Source organism: Pteropus vampyrus, unplaced genomic scaffold (genome assembly GCF_000151845.1).
Source record: "Pteropus vampyrus isolate Shadow unplaced genomic scaffold, Pvam_2.0 Scaffold87, whole genome shotgun sequence".
NCBI lineage: Eukaryota > Metazoa > Chordata > Mammalia > Chiroptera > Pteropodidae > Pteropus > Pteropus vampyrus.
The window spans coordinates 6,061,876-6,081,550 of record NW_011888868.1 but is presented as its reverse complement, the minus strand read 5'-3'; the positions used below and the strand labels follow the sequence as shown (position 1 = coordinate 6,081,550).

General features: G+C 53.9%; 1 protein-coding gene across 1 annotated transcript in view; it reads left to right on the top strand.

Annotated features, from left to right (window-relative positions):
- The window catches only part of BIN1 (bridging integrator 1), a 55,100-nt gene that overhangs the window by 15,410 nt on the left and 20,015 nt on the right, over positions 1-19,675 (top strand). The window contains exons 2-3 of the mRNA XM_023532685.1: positions 16,071-16,151; positions 19,578-19,671. Of these exons, the coding sequence (XP_023388453.1) occupies positions 16,071-16,151; positions 19,578-19,671 (175 nt within the window). The remainder of the gene's footprint in view (positions 1-16,070; positions 16,152-19,577; positions 19,672-19,675) is intronic.

The following is a 19,675-nucleotide window of genomic DNA, read 5'->3' as shown; positions in this document are numbered from 1 at the left end:
AATTCAGATGAGTTAATGGCCAGGAATACAAGCTGACTCTTGATCTAAACCAAGAAAAAGAATCCAGAATTAATTAGATGCATTTGCTGAACCTGAGACGGGATCCAAATATTGTTTTTTTGTTTTTTTTTTTCTGAAATTTAAGCCAAGCCAGGAGTTTATTTATTTGTGTCCTCCCTGCCCTCCTCTCCGAGGACTCAATGGACCAGTCTGTTCTGGTAGCTGGCCTGGCCGAGCTGGAATGTCACCACCTTTTCCAAGCCCTGCCCTTCAGGTTGGGTGGACTGTGGGCCTGGAGGAGGCCACAGCCATGCGGGGCCCTAGGTCCTTCCTGAGGATGTTGTAAGCGGTGCTGTCCTGGATCGGGTGGACCTGGGCACTGCGAAAGCTGTCCTGTGGGTGGGTGTGGGGCTTCAGGGCCTTGTGGGGAAAGCTGAGTCAGCACTGTGGGAAACCTGTGATCAGCAGCAGGACAAAACCGGATGCTTGCATCTTGACTTTGTGCCACTGCACTCGCGGGTCACCCTGCCCGCTGTGCACCCCAAGAGACTTGGGGAGGTCGCCTCCATGTTCTGCAGCGAGTGAGTGCAGTGCTATTCCTGAGCAGCAGGGTGCGGGGAGAGGCCTGGGCACTGAAGGGCTCTCGGCACTCCCAAAGCCCCGGCCACTCCAGAGCCAGCCCCTCCTCTGTCCTCTGGAGACTTAAACCAGCTGCTTAGCCTCTCTTACTTTGGTTTGCTCCTCCTTAAAGTTGGGTAACAATCTTCCCCCTGGGCTTTTGAGGATGGAGGCTGTGACCCTACCATCACACATAGTAGGCACTTAATGCCAAGGGACTTGGAGTGTGAGCTTCTCGTGCACAAGGGATAGGAAAGGTTTTGCAAGGCACTTTATATAGTGTGGCAAGGTAGAAGACCTAGGCTCAAATGCCAGCTCTGCTCCTCACAAGCCCTTGACCTTGGGCAACTTACTTATTTTTTCCAAGCCTTAGTTTTCCTATTTTGAGCATTAAATGGGAGAACAGTTGTCTCCATTTCATACCTGAGGACACAAGTTTGGGGTGGCAGCTCATGGGCCCAGCTTTACTGTGGGATGGGGGTGGCTGAGATGCTTTAGGCAAGTGTGGAGTGTTCAACTGCACCCGTGCCCTCTGTGTGTGTCCTTTTGGGCCTTCCTGTCCAAGTCTAGGCTGGCTTTGGCCCACCAGCAATGGAGGAGTCCAGGCCCAGCTTGGGATCCAGATGGTGGGGCCTGAGGCCTCACGGGAGGGGATTTCTCCAGAGAGGGCCTGGTGGAGGCCAAGGATCAGGTGACAACATGGACCGCCCCCCTCCCCCCAACTTTCCACCATTTCAGCCCTCCTATCCTTACTCCCTCTCCCTGTAGGCAGCAGGAATCCCTTCTAGCTTTTAGATATCTAGAAGTGTCCACAGCTGCAGCAAGGAATGGCCAGGGGCCAACCTCCAGGACCTGGGGGCTGGACTTTCACTCCCAGGCCCAGTCCCCCTCTGCTCTTTTCTGTACTCCTCCTTTGGCACATTCTCCCAGTTTTGTCTTTTTTTAAAAAAGGGATTGGTAACTCTGTGGCTGTTCAGCTTCCCATTACTGCTGAACTGTGTTTTTCCTGGTAAAGAGGGCTCTTGCTCTTCCCCCCACCAACCTTCACCCTTGACCTGTAAGTGGATCACTGCCCCTCCACCTCCTCTTCCAGTCCCTTCCCATTCTCCTCCAGCCCTGACTCTGGTGAAATGCAGTGGAGCTAACCCTGGGCTAGGAGCAGGGCCACCCCAGAACAGTGAGTCTCTATCCCTCGATTCTCCATCAACAAAGTGGGTGAGTCCTGTGGTACCCTCTTGGATCCTGGGAACTTGTGGACAGTTCAGGGCTGAGAGAGGGAAGCCATTAGCACAGCTTCAGGGAAGAGAAGTAACCATAGGGGCTGGTGTGAGGGGCAGCCCTCCTTCCTGCTGTGTTGTGTGTGGCATGCACTTGGGTGGGTCGGACTGGGTGGGAGCTGTTAAAAGCTGACCCTGGGCATCGACTCTTTTGAATTACAAAAATAACAATGACCAAAACAATAACACTAATGTGTTTGAAAAAAATACCACATATCTTGTCTCCTTTGGGTACTATTTAATAGTTTCAATTGCACTGACATGGAAATGGAGGAGTCCAGTTGGTGAAATGAATGAACAACCCGATTACACATTTAAGTCAAGCTTCTCAGATAGGAACAGACATATGTAAAGGGCTGAGGGCATCTAGAGGGACAAGTGCATTTCTGTGCCTGGGGTGGGGTCAGGAAAGGCTGCCTGGAAGAGGTGACATGAAGGACCAGCATGGTCCTCGATGAAGACTGTGAGAGTTTCCATGGCAAGGTGGGTGGGTTTGGGCAAGGCCTTCACCCACCCCTCCGTAGGCCCTGTGCTCTGCTATGAGCTGGACCTATGCTCTGCTGCTCCTCTGCACAGGCTGTTCCCCCACTGAGCTTAGGAAGCAGCTGATGAGGGGAGGTGGGTAGCCTGGGGGGCAGAATCTACCCCTCTGTTGATGGCCAGTGTCCAAGACCCTGGGCTGAGAATAGCACCCACACTTGCATGGAAAGGACAGGTGTGTGGACAGTGGCTCTTTGGGTGGCAATGCTGACATCTCTGAACAGGTGGTGTGGAGGGCTGGGCCCCACCCAGCAAGACACAAGGGCCAGTGGGTGGCGCCGGCTGCAGTGCTCTGTGAACCTTTCCTGTAGTGGGCTGCATTCTGGGCTGGGCTCTGGGATGTTGAATATCGAGGCCCATGTGGCTGCCCATGGGGCTGCTGCTGGTCAGAAGAGGCCAGTACTTTCTTCTGCCATTTGGTTGTTTGGTTTCTGTAAGGCCCTTTACCATGTTACTGTTTTACCAAAGCAGCCAGATATGGGTGGGGCTTGCATGGTCCCTACAGAGCTGAGGGGTAAGGAGGCTGCTGAAGGGAGATTGGGCCAGGAGAGGGAGGCGGGGTGGGCTTTTGTTTGCTGTCTGTGAGGAATGTCCTGTGTAAGCCCGAATGAGTCATGGGAAGCAGGTGTACTGGGCTGTAGGCACCAGGCACCAGGAAAGGCATCTGTGGGCTGGCAGGGTGGAACAGGGGAGGGACTTGGTAGGAGAGGCTGCCAAAGCTTTTCGGCTTGCATTGGGGAGAATCTCAGGTCAAGATGAGGTAATAGGGCAGGAAGGAAACTAGCCACCTTTCTGTGCTTCGCCCTCTTACCTACACAACCACACATCATCCTTAAATACTCCCTTGACTGAGAGGTCTTGGCTCTGTTTTGCTGATGAGGCTCAGGGCTCAGAAAGGCGGAGTTCCTTCAGAGGGTTGTGCAGTCTGGGCCTGTTCCCTGCACCTCCAGCCAGAGCCTCTCCCACCAATAGGAGTCCAGAGCAGGAAGAGCTCTCTGCCCACTCTCCCTCCCCTTCTCTTAGCAGCTGTCCAGGCCAGACACTGAGCTGGTCACCACCTTGAGCTGGTGGCTGGAGTGGGTATGACTGAGGGGCAGGTGGGTGGGGAATGGGGAGTGGCAGGAGTCCAATGGTGGGGTCTGTCCTGGTCACCCCAGAGTCCTGGCTGGTGTGTCCCCACCTCCCTCCGTGACATCTGAGTCCCTCAAGCTCGCCATGATCCTTAGGTGTCCCCATCTCGGATGATGACAGCTTCTTCCTTCTCATGGCTCAGACCCTGGAGTCCCCTTTACTTCTCTTTGTCACCCCCTATTTGACCACTTCTCTCCATTTTCTGTCCTTGCCCCAGCCACCATTGCCTCTTATCTGGGTTTTTGCAGTCACCTTCTAAACCAGCTCTGTGCCACCCTGCTCTGCAGTCTGTCCCCACACAGCAGCCTGAGATCTTTTAAAACTGCAGGTGGCATCAGAGCTCTCCAGGGCTTCACATTCCATGCCGGAGTTTCAAAGTATTGACTTAAGAAACGTCCAGATCTGTAGAGAATTTTGTAAGAGTTTATTTGAGCTAAACTGATGACATATGCCATGGAGCAAGATTTCAAATGCTCTGGAGAATGAGAGTTTGCAGCTTCTTTTAAGAATTTGAAATTAAAGAGGGGATGTAAGGAAGATTACATAAAGGTGGGAAAAAAACAAGGCTGCGGGTTGGGTTGGATTACAGAATAGTTAACGAGATTATGTGCTCTCTGGAGTGTTAATACCCCCTTTGAGGGGTATTACTTCTGGCATTTCAAAGATGTGCTAACCTAGTTGCAGGAGAACAATGGACAGGGCTTGCTTAAGGCAAAGATAAGCCTTTTACTAAAGAAGTTATAGCCTGGGGCATGACTACCCACCATGATCTGTGCAGTTAGGAATCTATGATCAAATCAACCTGTGAGGTTACTTTACAAAGAACCCCTTATTTTATCCACATCCTCTCTTCAGACACACTGGCCTTGCTCTTCCCACCTCGGGGCCTTTGCACTCCCTATGTGCTCTGCCTGGCTTGCCCTCCTTGACGAGGTCTCAGATATTATTTCCAGAGCTCCGCCCTAAGAACCGTACCTCTCCCCGCCCCACCTCTGTGCCCTGCAGAGTTTTTGTCCATAGAGCACCAGACCTCTCAGTCTCTCTCTCTCTCTCCCTCCCTCCCTCCCTCCCTCCCTCCTTTGGAGCACTGGCCTCCCAGGGCCAAGACATGCTTAGATTCCTGTAGAGCAGAGCCAGCCAGGCTCTGTGAGGGCATCTAAGATGAGCCCATCCTTTACAGCCCAGGAGGCCAAGGCCCTGTGTCAGGGTCGGGGGGCTGTTGGGTCTGGGTTCTGAGGAGTGAAAGTCAAGTAGAGACCACTGAGAAGGGAGCAGCAGTAGGTGAACTGTCTTTTATTCCACTGGAGTGTTGGAGGGCTAAGTGGGGAGTTCTGCATAGTTGGGTGGCGCTTTGTTATTGAAGAAGGCATTTCTTGGTCTGGGTGGTCTTGGCCCTTCCAGAATCCCTCCTCCCATGTTGGATTCTGAGACTAGGAATGGGCTCAGCCTGGTGTAGGGGGGCCCTGAGGTGGGGGGTGCCTGTCACCACCCAGCCTGGGCCCTCCAGCAGTCCCTCGTGGCTCTAGTGCTGCTTCAGCCTGTACCTCCTCTTGGCAGACCCCAACGTACCTTTGGAAGGTGGTGCCATGGCTGTTAGGACCATCAAGCTTCTAGCTCTGCATTCACTTAGCCCTGAGATCGGGTGCTTGGAGCCTCAGTTTTCCCGTCTGCGGACTGCCTCCATCTCCAGGATTTGGAGGACACTCGTAAGGCTTTTGGAGGCCTTTGGATTACGGCTGCTGTTGTTTTATGGCCTCTACCTCACACCCCCACCCCCATCAGCCCAGCCTGGCTCCTCCAAGCACCCCCAACCCCTTTCCCGTTTTAACTTTGTCCCCTGTTGCCTCTGCTGCTCTGGGCTCTGTTCTGGGCTGGTCCAGCCTCCTCAGCCCACTCCAGCTTTCTCTGGGATCTGGGTGGCCCTACCCTGGCTCCTGGACACAGGCTTATCTGTGGAACAGGATGGAATTTCAGGCACACTGGGAGAGGGAGGATGACAAGAGATGGGGAAGGAGCCTTCCCTTCTACCTAGAGAGATGGATGTGGAGGAGGAAAAGGAGGAGCCCCCCATCCGTCCACCTTTCTTAGGAGTGGAGGTCGAGCACCAGCCCTGGGAGGGGTCACTGTGGAAAGGGCCTGAGCTGAGAGGGCATCTCTGCACTTCTGCTTTTGACCACCCAGCCGCATTTCAAGGCATTGTTGTGGGGCTAGCCAAAGTTTTAATGTATCCAGTTAAGGACGTAAGAAAAGGAAACCAAATATCGCTTTTTACTCTCGCCAGTATTTCATAAAGGAAAGAGAAAGTCACTAAAAGAGGAAGGAGATAATTTTAGAGTTACAGTTTCTCAAGAAAGGCCAGCTGGCTTCCTCAGTCAGCCGTTTTGACCAGAGGCCCACAGAAAAGGATGATGCGTCTTTTTGGACTGGTATCAGGGGACAGTGACTTCCAGGACACAAGGACTTAGAAAAACAGATCGCCAAGTGGGGGTGAGACCCTGGAGCTTTGACGGGGGCAGCCCAGTCTCAGTTGGCCAGTAGGAATCTGGAAATATTTTTCTAGTTTCACGTTTCAACGAAAAAAATCTTTGCAAACGTTGCATTCTGCTATACAGTCTGTCTATCTGTGTTTGTTATGTCACAAAAGTATTGTCTTTACAAGTTCAGTCTTTGAGACACAGCAAGATGGAGTGTGAATCTTTTGCAGCAAATCCTAGTCACACTGCCTGTTGCTCTCAGGAGTCTATGAGCCTCGCGTTTGAGAATCACAAGTCGAGCCTGGGCTTTAGAATTCCACAGGTCTGGCGTCTTGGCTCTGCCATTCGTTAAGTAGGTGACTTCTCTGAACCTCAGTTTCTTCATCTGTAAAAGGTGATATGAGCCCACCTGTAAGAGTGTCAAGGGTGCTGATCTTTTTCAAGGTGGGTCCTTGGACCAGGCTGTCTGCAGTCATGCCTTGCTATGTGATCTCAGTGCAGCTCAGGAGGGACGGATGCAGTGCCCACCGTTGGCATCTGTGCGGAGCTCACTGGGCTGGGCTGGGCAGGTATGTGGCTGAGAGATGGAATCTGATGGTTAAGGGTCCCCTCTGGAGTGTGAGCCGAGCTCACAGTATTTGCCTTGGGAGGAAGGTAGGATGACAGATAGCCTGTCCCCAGAGCCAGTCTGGAAATGGAGGTTGAAAGTGAGGATGGGGAAGAGGGACTATGGGAGGGGACGGACTGAGGCCCTTTGGCCTGTCTCGGGCAGCCCTGCATGTGCACACGCACGCACATGTGCCCCAGAGCTGGACCCTCCCACCCTGAGCTAGTGTTGGTTTCTCTTTCTCTGGTTTTCTTTCCAGCTCCCCTTCCTCATTCTGGTCCTTCTCCCACAGTTTCTCCTGGCCTCCGCTCTGCTGCTTGCTTGTCTCCTCATGGTTCCTGCTACTTTCTTACTGTGCCCAGAGGCAAATGAAGTGCTGTGGGCAGGAGCCTTGTCAGGGAGTGTGTTTGAGTGTGTGTGCACAGACAGGTGGCGAGCATCTGCATGTGAACATGTGCAGGTTGGGTGTGCTTGCTGTGTGGGCATGGGAACCTGAGTGTGCAAATGGGCACTGCGTAGAGGGCCCGAGTGCTGAGGAGCATTCTTGCTTCTTACGGATGGAATGCTGTTCCTGGCTCTTACCCAAAGCTAGTGTTTCAATATTTGTCTTTCTTAAAAAGTCATCAGCCTTTGGGAAGTTGTAAGGCAAAGCCTCCTGGTGCTGCAAGAGGTTAAGGAGTTTTGTTGGCCAAGGCCTTTTGGCCACATGTTCTGCTCTTACTTTCCTAGACCCTGGGCTCTACTCCCAAGGAGGATCCTGAGCTGCTTTTCCCTCCAGCTGGGCTGGAGCCAGGTCAAGGGGCCCACTGGCTTGATGCCCTCCCGGGGAGGCCAGGCCCCTCTTTTTAGCCCCTCTCTCCACGGTCCCCTCCCAAGCCAAGGGTACAGCAGCAGCTCTGGGACCACTGACCATGCCAAACTCATCACTAGGAGATCACCTGCCTTGGGGGTAAGCATTGCTGCTCTGAAGGCAGAGTTGCCTGGTTCCTTCTTATGAGGGAGTTCTCTGGGCACTCCAGAGGGAAAGGCAGAGTTTCCTGGGCTGGATGAGAAGATGAAGCTGCTCCCTCGTGCAACCACCAGCCTGGGGTCAAGAGCCACAGCACAGGAAAGGCATGTAGTGAAAGGACTCAGGAGTCAGGAGACTTGGGTCCAGTCCTGGCCAGCCGACAGGTCACCTCAGTGCTCTGCCTTAGTCTTCTCACTCCTTAAGCGGGAGTGCCATTTGCACACTTAGAAGAAGATGCCAAGAAAGGGAGGCCCTGCAGAAGGTTTCAGGCTGTAGCACAGTGCCGGTGGGGCCCCCTGGGCCAGAGTTGCTTGTTGGAGGAGTACATCATCTCTCTGCAACCCCACTGTGACCAGTCACTGGCCAGAGCAGCCCACCGGTGGTGCGGCCTTGGCTGGGACTCAGTAATGGACCCAGAGGGCAGCTGCTGGAGCCATCAGTCTATCTTATTGCCAGAGCATATGAGATCTAGCCACACTTGTTCATGGCCACCACAAAGCCACAGAGTCCTGGCTTTGTTCCTTCTTAGCTATGGGGTCAAATTACTTAATGTCTCGGCCTTACTTTTCTTATTTCTAAAGTGGAAGTAAGAATATGTTAGCTCAAGGCATGGCCTAAAGATTAAATGACATGCCTAGGAGTAAGGACACACCTCCCTATAAAGTGAAGCAGGGCTCCTTGTAGAAATGGCTGATTCTGGAATGGGGCAGGGAAAGTACATGCCGAGCCTGGAGTATCTCGTAGTGTCAGAAAGCAAGGAAGTGCTCAGAGATGAATGGGGACAAGTACACAGGTTCCCACTGCCCAAATTTAGGAGAGTTTGAGCATCAGAAAGAATATGACGGTAATAGATTTATAACACACTGCAAAATGAAGACCTGAGTCCATATGATATCCCAAATACCCTCCCCACAGAGGCACAACCAGGGGAAGCTGTTCTTTGTAGAATGCAAGGTAATGTAGAGATGATAGAATCCCCGGGTAACCGTTGGTTCAGGCAGAGCTAAGGGGTGCTGTGCTTCTCAGACTTCTGTGTGCATGTAGAGCACCCGGGGACTCATTAAAATGCAAAGTCGAATTCAATAGGTCTGGGGTGGGGAGATGCTGAAACTCTGTATTTCTTCCAGGCTGCCAGATGACTGTGATGCTGCTGGTCCATGGACCCCACTTTGAGTAGCAAAGTATTAATGGGCGGTAAAGCTGCTGGGTGAAACGTCGTTGGCCTTGGACATTTACACAGTGATGGTGTATTGCCCCTCAGATGGCTAATTAATTTTCACAAGAAAAGGTTCCTTTGAGCAGAGATTTGGGAAACTCTACCTGACCAAGTGGCCAGACTCAGCATACTGAGCAGGGGACATCCCGCTGTGACTTTGTGGGGAGGACACTGCTTCACCTCTGCAGTCTTCTTGCCAAAACAATGTCTAACGTGAACCTAATCACGAAGAAATCATCAGATAAATCTAGAGTGTGGAGCATTTTCTGTGACTGGTTTATACTCTTAAAAATGTCAATATTATGAAAGAAAAAAATATAATAACAAATAATCAATGGTGTCTGAGGGAATGTTCTGGGTAAAAGGAGACAAGAAACATGACATTCAAAAGCAGTATGTGAACCATGTTTAGATCCCACATTGAAAAACGACCCAGGCATAAGGGACATTTTGGGGGAAAACTAAGGATATTTGAAGATGGGCTATATATTAGATAACAGTATTAGACAAATACTGTACATATTGGTGGTGTTCTAATTGCAATATGAGTATTTAGAACATTCTTATTTTTAGGAAATATGCTGAAGTCTTTAGGAGTGAAGTATTTTGGGGTAAAGGGTCATGATGTCTGCAGCTCACTGCCCAGTGATTTTAGCAAACATACAAACATACCACTCAAATTGTTTATATGGAGAGAAAGAGTAAATAAATGTACCCCAGTGGTAACAGTTGGCAGGTTGGGGGAAGTGTATCTGGCAGCTCGTTGCACTGTTCTTTCAACTTCTTTTGAGAGTTATATTTCAAACTAAGAGTTTGGGAGGGGCATAGGGAATGAGGCAGGGAGTGGTGAGCTGTGGGCTGGCCTCTCTCCCTTGCCTTCTTTGCTGTCTTATAGGCAGGCAGTGCTGAAATCCTGCCCAAATGGCTCCTGGATTCTAGAGGGTCCGGGGAGTGTGGGAACAGGCTTAAGCCACTGTGGTGTTAGATGCCTCACAGGGGCGGCGGGGCCTCTGCAGCCTCAGAGCGGAGGAGCCTGAGGCTGGCTCTGTGCTGTTTGCACCCTCTCTCCAGCATGGCCATCTCAGCATGTGTGGCAGAGAGGGGAAAGGAGGCAGCTAGAGACACTCACAGGAAGGAGCCTCAGGGTGTGGCGAGGGAGTCAGAAATCCAGGGGTCCATCGGAAGAATATCCCATCTTGGCATGTCAGCCTGGGGGAGGGCAGGTCTGGCCACTGGGTGACCTTTGGCCTGATTCCAGTGGCCATGCCTCACTTTTCCCTCTTGGGGTGTCACCCCCAGAACAGAGCCCATCTGTGTTTGCTGAGTCATCTGTGGGAAAACCTGGCCTTCTACCTACCTATTCTTCTGTCTGTCTGCTGCTGCCTGTCGGGGAGCCTCTGTCTGAGGGTACGGGGATGTGCATCCTGTTGCTGTGGTCCCATGACCACAAGCTCTGCTGGGAGGAAGAAGTGAGGTGGCGCCACCCACCACCCTAGTGTATCTCCTTCTGAGACCAAGGCTGACGGAGGTGGCGGCGGGGCTGGTGCAGAGAGAAGATGATGAGGAAGGTGAAGGTACAATGGGGTTTCAGCAGCTGGGTGGTGGGTTCCTAGTGGGGAGCTGGATGAGGTCCCCCTGGTGTGTGTGAGTGTGAGTGTGAGTGTGAGCGTAGGTTGGGTTGGGGTTCTGAGGACACTGTAGGTGAGGCGTGTGTGGCCGTGTGAGCTGCCTCCTGCAGCAGCTGTGATGGATGCTAGGGTTACTGGAGGAGCCTCCAGCTTTTCTGCCTGGCCCAGAGTCTGGCAGCAGGGCTGACTGGGATGTGGGTCCTGCCTTCCTCGGGCTTCCCTCCTGAGCCCTTGGGTTCTGCCCTTTTCCTGTGCCATGCCATTCAGATGTAGGTGTGTGTCTCCACCAGTGCAGGGAGTCTGGCCACTCTCTGGGAGCCATAGGCCCTAGGAGGGGATGGCCAGGGGCTCAGGGCTCAGCAGTGCAAGCAGGGCCACCCAGTGTCAGCGCAGTGGGCGAGCATGCAGATGCTCATCCACACTGTGTTGGCCAGCTGGAGTAGCTTGGGCAGGGTGAGGTCTCCCGGTGCCTGGCCTCCAGATTTGGAGCTTGGGAGCAGCGGACTATAAGACCTTAGGCTCTGTGTCCTGATTTATCTGTGCTCACCTGCCATCTGTCACATGGGGTTGAAGACACTTACCTGTGAGGAGGGAGTACTCGGTGTCTGTAAAATGCCATGGTCAGTGGCCAGTAACTGATAAACTGCTCTTAGTTCAAACAAGCCTGGCCCCAGTGGGCCTTTTGCCCCTGTGGGTTTGGTGGCCGTGCAGCACAGCTGTACAGAGGCACATATGCATGTTAGTAGGCTTGCCTGTCTCCTGGCTGTTTCCTGGCCAGGGAGAGGAGCAGAGAGGGCTGGGCAGGATGCCTGTAACAGCAGGGAGTGGGCCAGCTACAGACTCTGTCCATGCTCTGGGCTGTGAGAAAGGCTACAGCCAAGACGCTGGGGGAGGGGCACCTCTGTCCTCCATAACATCCGGGTCAAAGGAAGCCCCTGTTGAGCCCGGTCACCTAGAGTCACTCATTCGTGTCTGGTGAGCCTCCTGCCTTCCCTCAGGGCGTGGCTTCTGGCATGATTCACAGCCCAGGCTCAGAGAGGCCTAACTGGATGTTGTCAGAAGGAGATTTTTTTCTGCCACCAGCTCCTCTCTCTGACTTGCCCTGTTCTGCCCTGGATTGTTATTTCTGGGGCACTTCAGCTCCACTCCTATCTGGCTGAGCTGAGGATGTGGTGAGAGGAAACACGGTGGCACTGATAAGGCCTCCTGGACTCTTGGCACCTGGGCTGCTGAACTCGTTCCCATGCCCTCCTCCTGGCCTAACACCAAGTTGGCGGGGCCTGTGTGCTGGTGCTCTGTTCCATCATCAAAAAGCTTCCCTTTGTTTATTACAAAGGGACATGTGTGTGATAGGTACATGGTAAGTGTGACACAGGAGTGTCTGGGGCTTTCCTGCCACATAACCCTGAGAAGAGAGTGTGACTCCTGACTCTGCCATCAGGCCCTCCTGCTCACCTGACTTCTGCTTATCCTTCAAAACCTAGTTCAGCCATTCCGAATTCTCTGAGACCCTGTAGGTCAGGCCCCTCTAGACACCCGCAGTTCTCCTGCTGCCCTCGGTGATCTGTCTGCGAGCTTGGCACAGGGGGGCCTCCTAAGACATAGGAGCACCTATGTCCCCAAGGTCTATGGTCTTCGCCACAGCTTTCCTCTCAGCGAGTGGAGGGCTCTTTGTGTGTGTGTGTGTGTGTGTGTGTGTGTGTGTGTGTGTGTGTGTGTGTTTGTCCTAGGTGAAGGCACTAGTGGGGACTGGAGAAAGAAGCCTTGCGGCCTCCCCACGGGGATGGGGACAGATCCTGGCATGGCTGAGCAGCTTTTAGTGGGCAGGAAGGGTCTGTATTGTAGTCTGGGCACCCAGTGTGTTGGGAGTCCCAGTTATGGAAATAGGAAGCCGGTAGTGGTTGAAGCTGTGGGATTTTATTGGACTGTGTTATGTCCTGGACTCTGCCTTCGGGCAAGCAGTGCTCAGCCTTTTTTCCTTCCAGTAGCCACACTGGGAGCTCCTTGAAGACAGAGACTCAGGCTATGTGTTCTCTTTCCCTCACCTGTAAGATAGGGGATGATTTAAATGAGGGTTAAAGAAGGCCAAGGCCAGCATGCACTTCCTGGGCATTTTCCTGAGCCTTGGCCACACTGTGATCTCAGTATTACTTCCATGTCGGAGGTGGGGCACTGAGATGTGGAGAGGTTAAGCAGTTAGCCCGAGGTCACCCAGAGCTTCCTGGGCTGGTCCCCACCACATCACTTTCTCAGGGCTGGGACCCACCGGAGCCAGCTTGGGTTACTCAAGACCAGACATCAGATTAATGTGAATTCCCATTCGAATCCTTATGCCAATGGCTGCCTCTCATGGCTAGCTTCCTGTGTGTTAGGCTGAATGCTTTCTGTGCATGACCCTCCCATTTTGCATAAGAGAAGACTGAGGCTGACAGATGGGATGTTTTGTTCAAGGTCATGATTCTGGCCTCAAAGCCCATGGCTCAGGTTAGCCAGTGGTCACCAGAAACATGTTATGTGTCTGCCCTGTGCCCAGCCCAATGAAGGAGCTGCGGACATAGGGCTGGACACTGTCCCTGACCTCAGACTGTTCACGTGGCTGGGGCAGGGCCAGAGGCAGACACTTGGGCACCATTGCACAGCAGTGAGGAGAGTGAGTCCCTGGCCCTAAGTGGTACAGAGTGGCGTGGGAGAGAGAGAGGGCAAGGGCAGCTTTACAGAAGAGGTGTTGCCTGAGCAGGCTCTGAAGGAGGAAGGGGGCTTGCTGTATGCATGTGCATGCCCATGTGCACATGAGCAGCATGTGTGCATGTGACTTCTGACTAGCATCTTGGGATGCCGTCAGTCTGGACCCGGCACGAGGCTTGGTTGGTGTCAGTCCTGGCCCCCGGTTGTGTGAAGGCTGCTCTGAAGGCTTTTAGGGGCTCACCATTTCTTGAGTATGTGCTATAGGCCAGGTACAGAGATGTGTTTTACAGACATGAGCTTAAGGTGAGTGCTAACAGTCTCTTTATTTTCCAGATAAGGCATTTGAGGCAGAGAGACAGTAAAAGTTCTTCTTCTCAAGGGTCTTCTCACTGCCTCGCATTGTCTCACTGTGGCTGGTCTTTCTCAGGGCCCGAAGTTCTCCCTGGTGGCCATCTGGGTGGAGCACACAGCTGCGGCCGGCTGTGCGTGTCTGTGTGCATACTGGGAGACCTGATGGCAGGTGGAGATCTTTGCTGATAAAGTGTATCTCCTCAGGGAGAAGGAGAGGCAGGGGGTGGACAGGGCCACCTCCCTGGTCCTCCAGGCTTGAGGGCTGGCCAGGCCCTGATTCTGCTCCCTGGGGGCCTCTGGCTTACTCAGTGGTTCACTGACTTCTGCACATAGTTTTCTGCCTAGGGGACCATTTCTCTCCTTGGAGGTGGTGGGGCTGTGTGGTGGCCATCTGATAGGGGTGAGTAAACTACTCAAGCTTGGGCACCTCCACAGCTTCCCCGTTTCCACGGGACCAGCTGCATGTGGTTGCTGTGGGAGTGGGGGCCTGTGGGTGTAGTGGTTTGTTTTGCTTTCCTGCTGTCACCTTAGTGTCAGTGCTCGGTATCTAGCTGCACTTGCCCTATAGAATGTGTCCTGACTGTAGCACAGAGTTGTTGGTGGGCCACACCTCAGTGCCCACCCCCTGCCCGTCCTGCCACTCACAATCCCCTTCACCATCCTCTGTGACCGTTGCCTGCCTTGAGTGACTCAAAATTCCCTGGTAGTGTTCCTCATCTTGCCTTTACTGCACACTCTTCCCCTGTCTGAGCAGCTGCTTCCCCCAGGAAGTCCTCCTTGATGGGATCTCCACTTGGGCTCCCACAGCCTCCCTCTCTCCTGGGGCTGGGCCCACATCTGGTTGATCTCTCTTGCCCCGGCAAAGATGCCTGGGACTGGGCACAGAGCAGGTACTTGGTGAGAGATGGCCAAAAGCACTACATGAGACGGGGGATGATCTGAGAGTTGATTGGTCTGCTGTGGTATCCTGGGCCAGCTGGAGAAGGAGCAGCAGGACAGTGCAGGCCCTCTTGGGCCAGTCAGGGGTAGGAAGGGTCCAGAATCTACTCTGGAACTGGGTGCCCTTGGTCTAGGACCTGAGCCTGGGTCCTGGGCAGGTAGAGCTGGCGTTCCAGACTGTGCCACCCACTTCAAGGTCTGCAAAGGGAGAACATAGCTGAGGAGAGTGATGGTGGTGATCTGCTGGCCTCAGACAGCTGCTAGACTGGCTGCCCTGGTCCCGTGGGGCCCAGCCCCATTGGGTACTCATCCTTGCACTGTCCCAGCTTTTTTTCCTCCATCTGCCACCCCTACCGCCACTTGTTTGCTTCTCATTCTCGTTGGGTTTTGGCCACTGCTTCTGCTGAACATCCGTGTTATCCTTTCTACTGCCTAGTGCAGCCTGCGGTCTCTGTCTCCATCTTGATCTCCACTTCCCCCTCTCCCTGCAAACCCCACCCCCATCTCAGCCTCGATGTCCCCTTTCTGCACTCCCATCTCTCTTCTTTCTTTTTTTGTGCTCTCCCCAAAGTTGCCTCACCCCTCCTTGCCTGTTTATTTTGTGCCTCTTTACTCCCTTCCTCTCCTCCTCCTCTCTCTCTCATCATAGAGAACTCGGGGACTGGAGGGGAACCTGGGAGAACCCAGCGGGCCAGCTCTTCTTGTCAGGGCTTGCTCTCAGGCTCCTCTCCTGACCTTGGGTTTCTCTTTCTCTCTGTGTTTACCCACCCATCACTCCACCTCTGCCCTCCACCTCCTTTTTGCCACACAGCTGAGAAGGGACTTACCAGCAGGGAGAGTCTGCTTCTGAGATTTCCAGTTGGGAGTAGATCCTTGAGTGTGGCCTTGAGGCCCTATATGTCCATGCATGTGTTCCTGTGGGCTCTGGGGCTGGGCCTAGCATGACCTGCTGGGCTGTGGAGAAGGGAAGCAGGGTGGCTAGAGTGGGTTGCATCTGAAAATCTAGTCAGGTTGGGAGCTGACTCCTAGCAACACAAAGAGCCCGACCCCTGGCCACCCCTCACTGCCCTCCTTGTCTTGGGTGGTTGGTTACCTCTCAGCTCAGGGGCTGCTCTGCTCCTGCCTCTGGAATTCATGAGCTTTGTGCCCAGGATATGGAGTTTTGTGGGGAGGGGGACCACCCCTACTTGGTCTCTCTTGTGTTCGGCTCACTCTTCAGCTGCCAGGGTGGGAGTCGAGCACCCAAGGGTGCAGTGTGAGATCATCCTGATTCCTCATGCTGTCTTTGAAGCCCTTGTCCTCCTGGTTTTGGTCACTACAGTCAGCCTGTTCTAAGCTCCTCCTCTTGGCTGATGGGCAAGCCCTAGAGGGAGGGTAGGGAGGCCTCGGGACTTGATGGACTCAGTGCTGCCCTTGGGTATCATAGCTGCTGTGAGACCAGATGGTCCCAGCATCCTGGGCTGATGATTTTGGCTGTGGGCCTCCCAGACCCTGGCCGGGGTGGGGTAGCCTCTGTTATTGGTACCTGGGATCTCTTATTTTGGCCAGTGTCTTTCTCAAGGTAACACTCTCCCCATCTCCCTCTGCCCCTACAGGTCCTTCAGAAACTGGGGAAGGCAGACGAGACAAAAGATGAGCAGTTTGAACAGTGTGTCCAGAATTTCAACAAGCAGCTGGTGAGTGCGGGTGGCCCTTGGCCTTAGGGAGGTCTTGAAAGCAAAACTGTGGCTGCTGGGTGGAAAATGTCAAAGGCTGAATTTGTGGAGCAGGGGAGCTTGGAGAAGGGGGTCAGTGAGGGCTGGCAAGGTCACGGAACACTTCTTAGGCGAGGGGGCACTGGCACTGAGCATGGGCCGTGGGAGATAGGAGGGAGCAGGGGCATACCTTTGAGGTGACCATATCTGTCTTTGGGAGCTTAGCTTAGAGCCTCTCAGGGCAGGGATAGGAGCCCTGTGTCTGTTTGTCCCGCAGACCAGTGATAGGAGTTGTTTCAAAGGTTAGGTAGGTGCCATGAAGGGGGCAACTACTGCCTCTGTGGCTCTGGGTGAGCCCCTGCTCCTTTGGCCTCATTTTTCTCACCTGTGAAATGGAGGCTCGAACAAGAAACCTGAAGTCTCTGCTTCTGATCCTGTCTCCAGCAAGCCCTAGGGGCATGTCCCCATTGGGCTGGCTTTCTCAGTTGTGGGATGCTGCTCTGAAAGTCATTTAGGGATCGTCATTACTAGAGTATCTACCGTGGATGAGGTACTGCTTGCTCTGTGTTTTATAGACATGAGTTTTGCATCCTTGGGGCAACACTTGAGGCTCAGAGAGATTAAGCAACTCTTCCGAGACCACATACCTTATATGAGGGCTTGGGGGTTTAAATCCAGATCTGTCAACTCCCAGGTTCCCACTCTGGAGCTAAGCCCCAGTCCTGAGGGCTAGGGAGAAATGTTAGGGTAGCTCCTGAGCTGTAGCTTGAGGAAGGGGACCTAATGAGACTGCCCTAGAGCATGCTGGGCTATTTGGCAGAAGGTGAAGAAAATGCAGGTCTAGGGGCTAAGGTTCCTGCTGGCCTGGCCCCAGAGCTGTGACCAGAGTGTTGTTTTCCTTATTCGTTCCTCAGAGTCAACCCCTTTGGGCCCCTGGCTCTGGGCAAGGAGTTACTCACTGATCCTTGGGCAGAGGGGCCAGGCAATGAAGCGAGGGCTAAAGATAGCCAATGCTGGTGGCTGTCTGGTGGCTCCCTAGTTGTAGACATGGAGTGGTCACTTAAGCTGGGACCCTATCCACTCTCAGGTTGGGTGGGGTGGCCGGCTTTTCAGGGACCAAGAGTGGTTGCAGGAGGGGGTGAATCTGAGGTCTCATTCAAGGCTTGGGATAACCTTTCCTTGGGGGTTAAGGTGGCCAGGCGCTTCCGGATTTGATTGGTGCGTGTGGGGTGACTGGGCCCTGGGGTGACTATTCTGGAGGGGGGAATACAGGGAGCTGAAGTGGCTTGGCCTTGCCAACCTACAAGGCTGGCAGGACCATGGGGAATGTGAGGCGAAGATCAAGCTTGAGAAGCCAGGAAGCTGAGCACCCTCTTGTTCTTTATCTGTGAACACCAGGCAATGAAGTGGCCCCAGTGCCGGTCAGGCTGGGTTGGCAGGGAATGTGGTCTTTAAGGAGGCAAATTCCTACTCCTTTTAGTAGAGATGGGCCCTAGGAGAGGGCATAGTCGCCTGCTCTCACAGCCCCTTCTGGACCCACTCAAACCGGCAGTCATAGCAACCCGGCCCTCCTGTCTGTGCACTGAGAAATCCTGGAGGGGCTTCTTGTTCCCCCTCCCCCTGTGTACTGTACACCTAGCTCAGGCCCTCCTAGAAGCCCCCCAGGTCCTCCGAGTGGGCCAAGCTCTTTTTCCTAGGGGTCACATGTACTGCAGCATGTACTCCAGGACTCATCACGGCTGTTTGTTTATCTGTCACTGAGGTGGGGCAAGTCTTATTCCTTCTTGTCCCCAGGGCCCACTCGGGGCTCTGCTCCAAGTGGGCATTGCTACTGATTGAAGATTCTCTGATATTGACTGCAGAGGGGCAAGTGTCAGCTGGAGGCAGAGGGGATCCATGCAAGAGGGGCACCCCTGCACCTTAGATCCATTGGGAAGATGGAGGCTCCATCTTCAGGCAATTGGTGGAAGTTGATGTTAGGCATGGTGGGGATCACCCTTTGGAGGGAGGTACAGTGAAGATGTGGAGATGCTGGCCGAGCCGCCTCCACAGAGCTGCAACCACAGGTGCTGGTCCTGGGCTGTGGTGCCCTTGCAGTCCCCCTAGTCTGGAGCCCCGAGAGTAGGTCCAGAACTTTATCTTCCCCCTAGCTTCTCTGCAAGGAGTATGTTAGAGCCCCAGGAAGCTCTGGAGAGCTGTTTGTCAAACGCCTGTTTGGGGGGCCGAGGGAGCCAGGTGGAAGTAAGCACACACATTCTGTGCTGGCTGGCCTGGGCACTGCCCTGAAGGAGGCCGCTGGACTGGGGAGGGCTGTGTCTGACCTTGGGGATTGACTGAAGCCGGCTTAGGGGCCCAGCTGCACTTGGCACGTGGGTGGCAGGCCCCTTGCACATCTGTGTCCTGTGTGCCTGCTCATAGTGTGGCCTTGTTTGGGAGGCACAAGGGGCCCTGGTACAGCCTGACGCCCAGGCAGGCGCAGCACCTCACCCCATGGGTGACCACTTCCTCAGGGTGCAGAGCAGATAGGCACTGGTGGATGGTGGGGAGAGGAGCAAGATGAGGGAGGCTCAGCAGATAGGAAAGCTGGTTTTAGCAGCAGGACGTCCTCCCCAGTGCGTCAGGTCCAGCGTGATGCTGGCTTTAGTACCTGGCCCGTCTTCCCCATCAACCTTTCCTCTTACATCTTCTATGCTCCCTCTCAGCTGGACCAGTGTCCTGAGAGTCCTAGACATGGCCCTCACATGCTCTGCACACGGTTTGGCTATCCCCTTTCAGAGTTCCCCACTCCCTGTCCTTTGTCCTGGCATGGTGTGGCAGGAGCCTGTTGGGCTTGGGCACCACCTGAGCTTTTGGAACAAGGGGCTGGAGGGTTACTCCACTCTGCCCCTGTCCCCGGCCTGTGTTTCTGTGTTCTTTGGTCACCCTGTCCACAGTTGTCTGAGAGCAGGCCTGCTGCCCGCCGGACCCATTATATACATGTTTTGTGTTGTGTGTGTGTCATTCAGCAGAGCCCGCAGTGTCTTGTCCAGGGCGGAGGGGTCTATCTTCCTGACTTTCTTATGAGGCTGAGGATAGTACCTGGAAGAGACAGGTGCTGACAGACTCAGGATGAATGTCCTGTTGGGCACAGGGCTCCTGCAGCAGAGACAGAGCTGAGAACACAGTGGATGCTCAGTGGGTGCTGGTGTCCAGAGAGGCAACAGCTGCTGTGCTGTGAATCGAGCTGGATTCTGGGTCCTGGCCCAGGGGCGTTTACACAGCTCTCTTCTTCAGTCCTCCCAATGCCCTGATGAGGAAAGCTGGTCCACGGAGAGCCTTTGTTTGTCCACGAGGGAGTGCAGGAAGGAGAAGGTGAGGTATGGGCTTTACTCTCAGGATCTCACCTTGTTCTCATCTTTCTCTTTGCAGAACGAGGGCACCCGGCTGCAGAAAGATCTCCGGACCTACCTGGCCTCTGTCAAAGGTAAAGGGCAGACCTGTCCTTCATGGGACACAGGGAGTGGCCT